The sequence below is a fragment of the Aspergillus pseudotamarii genome (genome assembly GCF_009193445.1).
Source record: "Aspergillus pseudotamarii strain CBS 117625 unplaced genomic scaffold BDV38scaffold_11, whole genome shotgun sequence".
Lineage (NCBI taxonomy): Eukaryota > Fungi > Ascomycota > Eurotiomycetes > Eurotiales > Aspergillaceae > Aspergillus > Aspergillus pseudotamarii.
Window position 1 is genome coordinate 265,719 of NW_022475025.1, and position 11,212 is coordinate 276,930.

The following is an 11,212-nucleotide window of genomic DNA, read 5'->3' on the forward strand; positions in this document are numbered from 1 at the left end:
GCCTACATTGTCGCCCCATTTGATAGGAACTACTAACTAGGAGTAGTTAAGTTACGATGTCGCAAAACCTCGTTGTTGTGGATCAATGACACTAGTCCCATTCAGGTTTAGCGGTCCGCACCTGCATCCGCATCCATATCCATGCCCATCCTAAGTAGTATCAATTTATCAGCATGCTAGGGGGGTAAGACTCATGTATATGGACACCAGGGTCCTTTCTCGGTGTATGGTAGAATCTTCCAGTCAGATGGCGTAAGCAATAGTAATCATCAAGAAAGGGCATTATATAAAGCCTGTCGTCCACCGCACTCTGCAGTTCTCAGAAGTCGAGTCCAGTATCCTTTTTCATATTCCCCGTGTTTACTACATACAAGACCTCATCACCTCCCAGTCAAGCTATTCATAACCCTAGTCAAATATTCCAACCATGACTGCGATCCGAAACGTTGCAATTGCCGGGGTAAGTTCCCCTACCCCTCCAAATCAGAATCACTACTAACAAGCAAAGGCCTCCGGTGACCTCGGCACCCCGGTGTTAAACGCCCTCATCGAATCCAACAAGTTCGATATCACCGTTCTAACCAGACACTCCTCCCAAGCGCAATTCCCCACCACGGTCCGAGTGATCCCAGTCGACTACAACTCCACCCCAGAGCTCACCACCGCTCTAAAGGGCCAAGACGCCATCATCTCCACCCTAACAACCGCTGCCATGGACGTGCAACATACCCTCATCGACGCCGCAATCGCCGCAGGCGTCAAGCGATTCATTCCCTCCGAGTTCAGTGCCGACGTCGGCAATCCCAAGTCCTCCACCTTGCCCGTGTACCAGTCCAAGATCGCCGTCAACAAAGCTCTCGAGGCCAAAGCGGCGGAGAACCCCGCGTTCACATATACGTTGATCCGCCATGGTCCCTTCCTTGACTGGGGTCTGAACGCGGGGTTCTTTTTCGATTGGAGGTCTGACACGCCTGCGTTCTATGATGGTGGTGATCGGCCGTTTAGCACCACTACGCTAGCCACGATTGCTAAGGCGGTCGTTGGAGTTTTGTTGCACGTCGATGAGACGAAGAATCGTCCCGTCTATGTACACGATCTGGTCACAACTCAACGCCAGATTTACACTATTCTCCAGAAACTAGCTCCCGAGAGGAAGTGGAATCCTGTGGATGTTAGTACGGCCGAGCTGGAGGTTCAGGCGCGAGAGGAATGGGCGAAGGGGAATACGGATTTGCGGGCTATTGTCGGTCTCTTGTGTCGGGCGGTATTTGCAGAGGGATACGGTGGAGAATTTAAGAATGTGGACAATGAGCTTCTTGGGTTGGGGTTTAAGACGGAGATTGACCTTGAGGAGGTGGTGAAGACGGTGCTGGGGGACTCTCTGTGATAGGGCATGAAGTAGTCTACTTTATTCTGAATAGGGATGTGGGCCGGGGGGTCGTTTCGTAGTGATTTTGACAGCTGATATTTGCAATTTGATTAACTTTCATTTGGATGTAGGAGACTTTCAGTCCCGGGCCTGGTTTTGTAGGAGTGTTGCTCCCTGAGTAGAATATCTGAGGTGCAGTCGTGGTAAGCTTACGGCTTTTCAAAAGTTGATATTGATCTTGCGGCAAGTAGCTTTCTTTTTAGATCCCATTTTAGTATCAAAAGTCTTTCATTAATGAATATACAATATAGAAAAATAACCCAGCTATATCTTATCATCATCGCACTCGCTCTAGGCGTAGCTCTAAGCAAAACAATGTTCTATAACATCTAATCGTTCACTGAAGACCGAACGTTCATCATCACGTTTATCCCTGTCTCACTTCAGGAATTGAGACTTATATCGAAAAGGTATGGGGAGTCTTGAGAGCAATAGGAGCATCCTCACGCAAGGTCTTGCCGATCAGGTGATCGAAAGATGGAGAGTGGGCGACACGGGGGGTGAAGTCTTCGATATCCCACAGATATCCAAGAGTCTTGAGGACGGAGGTAGCACTGTAGGGAGCGGGCTTGCCGGTGACGGGGTCCGTTCCATACTGTTCGATGTATCCCTTCTTACTGTAAGGGGAGACAACCCAAGTTGGCATGCGGCCACCCAGACGGTCGAAATGAAGAGTGTACTTCTGGCCGTTCTTCGCAGTCTCAGTGTAGGTCAGGTTGTCCGGGCGGACGGCGAGCGGGGGAGGGACGTGGTCGTAGAAGCCACCCGTCTCGTCATAGGTAATGAAGAGTAGGGTCTTGTCCCACTGGGGGCCTTGACGGATCGCGTCATAGATCTGCTTGACGAAGACCTCACCGTAGGAGACGTTGCCGGTGGGGTGCATGGAGTTGGTGTTGGTGCCGCAGCAGGAGGGGTTGATGTAAGAGAACTTAGGCAGGACACCCAAGTACGCGTCTTGGAAGAAGTTTTCGACGGGCACCACGTTGGACCGGGAGGTCTGGTTGACGTGGGTGAAGAAGAGAGAATCCGGTTCGAATTCTCCGTTCGTGCCATCGTAGTTGAGCCAGGAGATGCCCTTCTGGTTGGCGGCCTCAAAGATGGATTTGCTAGAGATGCCATAGTTGAGGAAGTCATCGTCATTCTTGCCATGTCCGGCAGAGGTTCCTGCCAGAGCGCACAAGCGGTTAGGGTTGGTAGGCTGTTGGGTAGGTTAGTCAAACCCGACAACATACGGCTTCATCGCACTTACTCCAGGCACACACGAGAACCAGCTGTTGAAAGTCGTGAACTCATCCACAAGGTCCACGAGCGTAGGAACCTCCTCCTCGGTGTAGTATCCCATCACCTGCCTTGTCGCCTCCTCTGGGGCCAGCTTGGGGTAGTCGTTGAGCTGGGCGTTGAGGAAGCCAGACTGGTCGGCGACGACCTTGCCACTGGCAATCGCACCATTGTTTGGGGTGTAAGTCCCGTAGAACTCCAAGTTATTGCCAGTCACGGAGTGATCCGGATCGTTGAACACAGAATCATAGTCCTTGGCCTGGGTACAGTACTTTCCGGAGGATGGGTCGCTCGCATTCTTGTAGTTGCAGAACGGTCCGTTGTTGATCGGGTTATCGAGTCCTTGGCGGCGCACACCTCCCAAGATGTTATCGAAAGATCTGGACCACATGTTAGTGCTTGTCCTCACATACCACTGACTGGAATTAAGGGGTTTGTTTGTTCCACATATGGCTATCGCAAGGGCACACCAACCTATTCTCGAGAATGAGCCACACAATGTTCTCGACCTTGTCCTTCAGGTTCTGAATGGATTCCTGGGAACCAGCCTTGTATCCGAAAGGAGCTTCTCGGACGCTCGTATACTCGGACGTGACAGGGCTAGCAAGACCTAGAGAGGCCAAGAGGCTGAGACCAGTAAGCAGAGCGGCGGACTTCATGATTACTCTCCGATTGAGGGCGTGAGCTTGAACAATGCTGCTGGCTAGGACACCTGAGCCCGTCCACGGCAAGGCTTATATAGCCCACCGGAGGAGCTATCTTTTCGTCCCATTCGGATCCCACGTGCGCCGTGCGTCGGGTTGAAGCGCAGACTTGTCGAGGCACGAGGGACTTTCGGCTTCATACCGACCAGAGGCAGCCTATCTCCGTCCAACTTTACAAATCGTTCTTCCTTGGACGTCACCGGAGACGGGATGGCAGCCTTATCGACAAAGAAAACGATATGAAGTGGATGCCACATGAGTGGGGCTCTCATTTGACAGCCTTGGTCAGGAATAGAGCGTGATGCGAAATGGGAATGGGATTGGACAAGCAATGGCTAAGCTACTAGGGTGGGGAGAAGCACTAAACCAAGACATGGGGCAGCCTACGCTAAGGCGAGGAACGTGAGCTTAGCATCCCAGTTCCATCGCCGACGATGATCTATCCCTCTCAAAGGGGTCATTGTCCTGCAAGAGGTTGCCTCAACGGTAAGACTTCAGGACGCTCAGGTGACAGACAACTCTCCTCGAGTTGAATAGGTTGCTCAGTGAACCAACTGGTGTATGTGGGTGAAAGGGGGCAGGAAACAAAGAATAATAAAAATAAGAAAGAAAAAAAGGTACGACACACGGCTCTTTCGGATGCCTGCCGTTGACTCGGAAGCTCGCACATCTCGTGCATGCAGAGCGGCATACGACTCGTTATCAGGATATGCATCGTCCAGGAACCACGACCGACCGTCTACCAGTGAGGTTCAAGACCGACAACACGGGCTGTGGGAAGGCGATCGCGATTCTTTGGGAGTATCCACGCGAGAGATTTCGTCCTTCTCCACTCGCCCCACAGCGTCTGTCCGCGGCGCGAATGCCGTGAGACATTCCTATGTGACAAACAGTTAATAGTGAAAAGCAATACACTACTAGTACTAGTACTAGCAGGGACATGAAAAACCAACATGTCGCGATGCATCCATCCGGATATGTCGGTGTCGGAAGGTTTCCATCCAATCGCCGGACTCATAGATAAACCTCAACATATATTTGTGGAGATGAAACAATCCGAGTCCACTATCTGGCGACTGGAGGTACATGGGACGGCTGAAAAATTTGCTCCGAGATCCTTGCTATAACCGCAGAACACGGGTGTGGACTGGCTTTTCTGATTCGTCTGATACATAGTTCCCCCATAGTGCCTTGAGTTTGCGCAAGGTTAAAGTGCAGTAAGGGAGAAGTAAGTATACCTATGGTTGTGGCTAAGGAAAGCGGTAAAAGCCCTCGAGTCACGGGCCTGCAAAGTCAATGTCCGATGCTTTTGAATCCTTACCGACAAATTTGTCTCTCGACAATCATTCTCAACGCAAACTATGCTCCCCTGAGTTCCAGGTGGCAATATTCCAGGATAGGCGATCACAGATCATCCGCTATCTCTGATTTGTGGATCGTAATCCAGTCACCCGACGAAAGTCATATGCTCAGATACATGAGACGTCAGATGAAGAAAACAGGCAACTCATTAGCGCAGTCGGATTCCTACAAACCCCTGGGGATTCTGTGGGACCATGAGATACGTCACATCGATTACTTCGGGAACGGTTTCTACCACATCATTCGTGATCGCTAAAAGTCATCATGAGTCTATTATCATCGGCTATATACAATGCCCGTCTCCATATGCGTTAATACATGAAAGATTTTCCAATTATGACACCCACCAGGCCCAGCGGGACATCGGGTGCGAAGTACTATACAGGCCCAGCATCTGAATCAGCGGCGGCTCACGCAGCACATAATACCCGACTTGGCCAAGAAGTACATGGACCCAATGAACCGGAAGAAAGACAGACCGGCCGTGGCCCACAGAATGACTCGGAAATACCACGAGGTTCTCGTCGTGGAGGTGTTCTGTGCGACTCGTTAGCATTAAGCGAGGCGCGACCAAGGGAGAGGGAGAAGCATACCGTCAAACACATAGAATTGACACCAGTGGCCGTGATCAACAGAGACACAATCAGGTTGCTAAACACCCAGAGCAACACCAGCATCGTACGGAAGTTCTTGTATGAATCATCCAGACTGGTGGATTCCTCTTCCTCCGGCTCCACCCACGGCGTCAAGGCACGCTTGACCGTCGCCTCGAACTGGCTGTCGATATCCGCTTGCGGCTTGTCCACTTCCTCGATGAACTGCTGCTTGCTGCCGTCTTCTTTCTTCGTCTGTGCGGAAGGCAAGGCTTCGGCCTTATCGGATCCCTTTGTTCCCCAGGAAACGTCATGCCAGTTGCAGAAGGCATACACCATCAGAATGTTGATCGAGGTCGTCATACCGAAGAAGTAGGCCCATGAACTGGTGAGAATGTGCCACGGGTCGCCGTAGAGCAGACTAGCGATGACGTAGATACCGTAGGTGGAAATTAAGGCGATCAAGACAATACCACCGCTATCGGAAGCAAAGAACGACGAAAAGAACCCGCTCGCACCGTGGCTAAAATCGAAGTCCATCATGCCACCCGTGAAAGCGTTAGCTACCAAGTAGAACGACAGGATCAGGACGTAAATCTGCACGATAGAGAAGTAGAGGAAAGAGAGCGTGTAGGGAAGTCGCGTTCTAGTCGGGGGGGATTAGCAAGCCATCGAGTCTCATCACAATCAACATCAAGACTCACCCTTTGGGTCGGTTACCCAGCGCCAAGATGAACTGCAGCATCAAACAGAAGATGTAGCCATATTTGAGGAAGGTGTTGATGATGGGCGAAGCGTCATTTCCGAACGGCCATCCCTTGTTCTGGTTAGCGGTAGCGGGCGTACCGACGAGATCCATGATCACAGAACTGGTGAGCCAGTAGGAAGCTGAACAGCCATCAACGTCAGCGGACGAGATCTTTCGTGCAGGGAAGGGGGTGCGAGGGATGCGGGTGGAACATACAGAGAGAGAACCAGGTCATAATCAGTTGACAGAAGTTATAAACCATTTGAATGTGCAAGAAAAACATGCGAACAAAGCTGTGTCCACTGCGATAGATTCGTCCGAAGTGCATCATGGCATACAAACCGGCGGCGAAGGAACCGTTCAACCAACGTCGTCGCTGACCGATAAACTCGGCCGAACCCTCCGGTACGTCCGTTTCACCTTTAGATGCCTTGACGTATGATAAATGCCATTTGTAACCGGCCTTGGCCACGAGCTCAAAACACAAGATTCGATCTTCAGCCAAGAACATGTTCTTCTTAAAAATATTCATACCTTCGATACCTTTCTTTCCGAGACGCTTGGATAGCGTGTGGTCTCCGTGGAAGTACTGCTCCAAGGGGCGGCCCATAATCGCACGATAGCGGTAGGCTGAGAAGGCACCGGGCAACACACTGACATAACCGAAGGCACTTTCTAGGGGTTTGTCCAGAATATTGGAGATCTTATACTCGAAGTTCTGCGAGGCAACAAGCGGGTTCAGGACCTTTCGCCAGCCCTTTCCTAACATAGCGTGAATCTCACCACACGAACCACCGAGATTTTTATCGTTGTAGAACGATTCCCAAAGGGCCAATAACGATTTCTTGCCTGGTTTGGTTCCCGCGTCGATCAGAATGCAGACCTCTGGGTTCAGAATCCGACTAAAGGCGTTGAAGAGCCAGCGGTGAGAGTTGATCTTCTTGCTATTCTTCTGTTTGAGACAGAAGATCATCTGGACGGGAGGGAGATTCGAGGGGTCGTTGCCTTGCGGCCGAACCAACTGTTGATTTGCGGTGACGGACAACTGCGTGGTATATTCGAACTGTGCCGGTCAGTCCCATCGATTCATCGCGCCCGGGGAGTTATTGGAGAAAACGTCAGAATTTGGGGCGGGGGGGGACTCGCAAAACTCACAATATGAGCGACGGTTTCCCGACCGTCAACGTCCTTTTTCATCACTCCATCTTGGTAAATTCCGACTGTGGCCAACACATCCAGTGTGTTCTTGTCGCACGGCTCGATTCCGTCAAAGACGAGACACACGACGATTTTCTGCCAGGCGGGACCTCCCTTGTTCCAGAATTCGGACTTCTTCAAGTTGACAATATCGCGCACATTTTGCATCACACCGTGCAGGGTTCTGGCGGTCAGAACCTTGTCTTCATTGTAGTAAGTGATGGCGATCAGCAGTTCGGTGTGGCGGTTGTAAATGGCCGGGCGCAGGTTGTATCCGTTTCGCAGGGTGAATTCGTCCGGGTCGCAAGTAGCCGCCGTATCTGTGACGGGAGGGATTAGTCCGACCAGTCTCATGGTGCTGCTGTATGAAAGGACCTACACCGCATATGCGTAAATTCCTCCGAGAAGGCCTCCTCCGCCTCCCGATATTCCGGTTGAATGGCATTCTGAATGGCACTGGGCACGGGATAGTCGACGCTCAGAACGGAACCCTGCACGAGGTTGATCTTCCGGGTTCCATAACGGCGCAGACCCGACCGGTTACTGATGCTCTGTGGCTGGAAGGTATCGAGTTTAATCCCGCTGGTCTCCGACATGCCCGTGGCATCGTAGACTTCGGCCGTTTCGGACTCTTGGTAGGGGGGCGCCGCGAAAACGGTCACACCGGGATCATGGAGGGTATAGCGACGCAGTGAATCGGACGACAGACTGGGATCCTCCACCCCGTAGATACTGGGATGATTATGGCGCAGGAGCGACGATTGCTCCTGCTCGTCTCGGTCTGACAAGCCGGGCGTTTGCTGTTCCGGTTGAGGAGGCATTAGAACGGAAGAAAATGGCAGCACTGCCAAAACAAAAGTTCATCGGATGGCAGGGAGAGGGAGTCCGAAGAACAGAAAAGAAGAAAAAAGTGAAAGCGAGGGAAATGAGCGAAGGACAGGCAAAGACAAAAGAATACGAGCACAGCAAACAAGCGTTCAACTATTGCAGGTAGTCGCGCTGATCACACTTACAGTTCGAGAGGGATTGGTATGCGAGTAAAAACTGCTCCGGCTTGGCTGAGGAGAGTGTGTGGAGTTGGGCCGTACGGGTCCCATCTCGACGGGCGTGTGGGCGAAAATGCACCGTCAACAGTCGACACAAATTGTATATATCAGATCCCCAATTACAACCAGTGTTTTTTTGTTTTTTTTTTGGTTTTCGTTGCCTAGAAGCGACGCTGCATGAGACACAGCGAGCGAGGGACCAAAACGAGACGTAGGGAGATCCGGCAAGGATCGTCGGTAGGGTCAGTCCGTTCGTTCCGTTGGGTTGAGGGAGGAAAGGAAAAGTAGAAGATAAATGAAGAAGAAGAAAGGACGGGAGGACAAGGGCTTCAATTGTTAAAGAACAAAAAGAAAAAAAGAAAAAAAAAGAAAACTAAAAATTCTCCAGAGGTCCAGAAACGAGATCGAAATCCCCCCATACAATTAATAAATGGGAAGGTACGACAAGTCCAGGTCAGTCAGCAGCCGTGGGTGTGGAACCATGGATGCATTCTATATATAAATTCCAATCTCCCAAATTCCTACGTGTGATTAATTCTAATTTAATTCATTCTAGGGGACAGACAACCTTGATCAAGCACCCAACTGCCTGGAAGGGCCAGATCCTGCTATGATCATTGGATCCATGCAGGGTCATGACTAGAAAGGTTGATCAATGAGCTCGAGAATTATTTTTGGTATTTTAGGGAAATATTTGGTTAATTTCATATTCGTCCTCTTCAAGCGTGCACAAAGAACTAGGCTGCAAGGGGGGGCGCAGTGATGGGCGTGGCTTGGAGAGACTCCCTTCTCCCTCTGTTAGTAAGTAGATCCAGAACAACAAATAAACCAGACTGAATGGAAAACAGAGTCATTTTAGAGAAAGATGAAAATAAACTATGAACGAAATTAAAATACAATACGAAATTGACGAGATCCATGAAAATAAAATGAAATAAAAATCAAGAATCGAGACTGTAATTATAAAACCATCCCGATCGGAGTAATCATCATGTTCTCTCTCTCTCGGTTACTCCGTCATCAGCTTACTCTGCGGGACCCACAAAGATGCATCTGAGTCGCCAGCTGGAAGGTCGATCGATAACCCCTTCAGGCATATCCTCAAGTCATCCCTTGGGTGCCTGAGGTACCGTACAATAAAAAAGCCTACTAATGTTATCCACCAGGTCAGAGTTGCCACCCCTACCGGGAGGGGAAAACCCTAAGGCCCCATCCCAGGCACGATATTGTACAACTCCTCAAGCCGAACGCAGCAACACAACACACTTCATCAAGGGAACGACCAATCCTGAGTATGATTCCTTCCGGTGGCTGACGCCGACCGTCCATCATCATTGGTCTTCCCCAGGGAGCAGTGCCTCCCTTCATGATCGCGCGACACGCACCCGGGTGGAGCTCCAGGGCCCTCTCCCGATCGCTCAGTGGCCGTTCTCCAGGCTTTGCGGGTTGGGCCATGTCTTCTGATTTGCCTTGCTTGAGGAATGCCTACTCCACTGTGGGTCACAACATGCGCATAGCCGAGGGGGGCTTGAACATTCGATCAGTGAATGAATCCTTATGACGGGACATTCATGGACAGCGGGTGCAGTCCTCCGGTATGAACCGTGGCAGGACACTGACATTTTTCTTGCCTTGGGGATGACATTTCAATCAACTTCTCCGGACAGGAGGTTGGTCGACTGGGTGGAAAAGCGGTCCATAGAGATTGCCCCATGAAACGCTTGTCGCACTGCCAAGAAAAAGAAAAAGAACAAAAGGATGAGAAAAAGAAAAGTGGAGAACACAGAGAAGGGTCCCTTGATTTTTCGACCAGTCCAGGGCCCTTCGTTTTGCTGATCACAAGTTGGCGGTTGAACACGTTGGACAACGATTGACAAGGGCTGAGGGACGGTGTTGGTAGTCTTTTTATTCTAGAATTTCCAGTGGGATCAGTCCCCATCGGGAAGCGTTAGTTTGAGATACTATGATATTTCGTGGTATTTTTAGATTTTTAGACTCCTTGGTAACTTTTTGGCATAATAAGACCGGATCTTATAGATGTACTTATTACCTCGTAGATTTACTCCTATCACACATTATCCCTATCGATCAAGCATCAAGGGATCATGAAGAGTGACCGTGTAACTCAGATACCAAGCCGTTTAGATCATCGGTTCCCCTTTGGCCTTCCAGGTGATGAAATGGGCATCCATGCGTTACGATATATGTTGCCGATTGGTCACCCCCCCAATGCAACCCTACATCTCTTCAGCAATGGCACAGCCATGAGAATGCAATGTGGGAAAGGGAAGACAAAAACATAAAATACAATAAAAGCAAGACCATCATACTGACACGACGGAGGATTTAAGCCATGTGGTTTGAAAGCTACAATTCGCAGACCAAGAATCAGCATGATTCTTCGCGACCAACCCCCTCCTCTGATTCATCCTCGTTCTTTAGCGTCAAACTTCACCATCTATCGCCCCAGGGGTTACGGATTGCAATTCCACCTTGATGTGACAGGACGCAGGCCCACTTCCCGATGGTTTATGGGGGAATACGGTTTCAGGTCATCGCTATTGCATTTATTAGGTTTAAGAACCCCTCAGGAGGCGTGGCGACCAAGACTCCAGGGTCCATCCGAGGAGCGGAACATACCGAAAACCGTTACACCTCGGCTGCCACCAGAAACATTCCATTGTACTGTGTACGAGAGGAACAAATAAGAATGCCCTGCCTTGACAGATTGTATCCGCCAAGGGATGAGGCTTCGGCGGTCGCGACGTGTTCCGTGTCTCCCTTTGGTTGTTGCCTGAGACATCTCTAAAGTTCGGTTATTTCAAAGGATGCTTTAGTGAAAACAATTTCATAGC

The 11,212-nt window shown here is 50.4% G+C and overlaps 4 protein-coding genes across 4 annotated transcripts; 1 reads left to right on the forward strand and 3 right to left on the reverse strand.

Annotated features, from left to right (window-relative positions):
• The first annotated feature begins 337 nt into the window (after positions 1 to 337).
• Positions 338 to 1,755, forward strand: BDV38DRAFT_239770 (aromatic alcohol reductase). The gene is made up of 2 exons (XM_032053805.1): positions 338 to 460; positions 509 to 1,755. The coding sequence occupies exons 1-2, from the start codon at positions 428 to 430 to the stop codon at positions 1,385 to 1,387; spliced, it is 912 nt and encodes a 303-aa protein (XP_031916556.1). The 5' UTR covers positions 338 to 427; the 3' UTR covers positions 1,388 to 1,755.
• A 71-nt stretch (positions 1,756 to 1,826) lies between these two features.
• On the reverse strand, positions 1,827 to 3,828 carry BDV38DRAFT_290202 (putative phosphatidylglycerol specific phospholipase C; the record flags this gene model as incomplete). The annotated part of the gene is made up of 3 exons (XM_032061430.1): positions 3,178 to 3,828; positions 2,679 to 3,122; positions 1,827 to 2,627 (listed from the first exon to the last, which is right to left on the reverse strand). Exons 1-3 carry the CDS (start codon positions 3,364 to 3,366, stop codon positions 1,827 to 1,829), a joined length of 1,434 nt encoding a protein of 477 aa, XP_031916557.1. The 5' UTR covers positions 3,367 to 3,828.
• A 1,194-nt stretch (positions 3,829 to 5,022) lies between these two features.
• Positions 5,023 to 8,835, reverse strand: chsC (chitin synthase C). The gene is made up of 7 exons (XM_032053806.1): positions 8,325 to 8,835; positions 7,691 to 8,111; positions 7,270 to 7,631; positions 6,331 to 7,177; positions 6,071 to 6,254; positions 5,367 to 6,012; positions 5,023 to 5,310 (listed from the first exon to the last, which is right to left on the reverse strand). The coding sequence occupies exons 1-7, from the start codon at positions 8,406 to 8,408 to the stop codon at positions 5,173 to 5,175; spliced, it is 2,682 nt and encodes an 893-aa protein (XP_031916558.1). The 5' UTR covers positions 8,409 to 8,835; the 3' UTR covers positions 5,023 to 5,172.
• A 617-nt stretch (positions 8,836 to 9,452) lies between these two features.
• Positions 9,453 to 10,400, reverse strand: BDV38DRAFT_18767 (uncharacterized protein). The gene is made up of 2 exons (XM_032052203.1): positions 9,978 to 10,400; positions 9,453 to 9,884 (listed from the first exon to the last, which is right to left on the reverse strand). Exons 1-2 carry the CDS (start codon positions 10,294 to 10,296, stop codon positions 9,628 to 9,630), a joined length of 576 nt encoding a protein of 191 aa, XP_031916559.1. The 5' UTR covers positions 10,297 to 10,400; the 3' UTR covers positions 9,453 to 9,627.
• Positions 10,401 to 11,212: the final 812 nt, after the last annotated feature.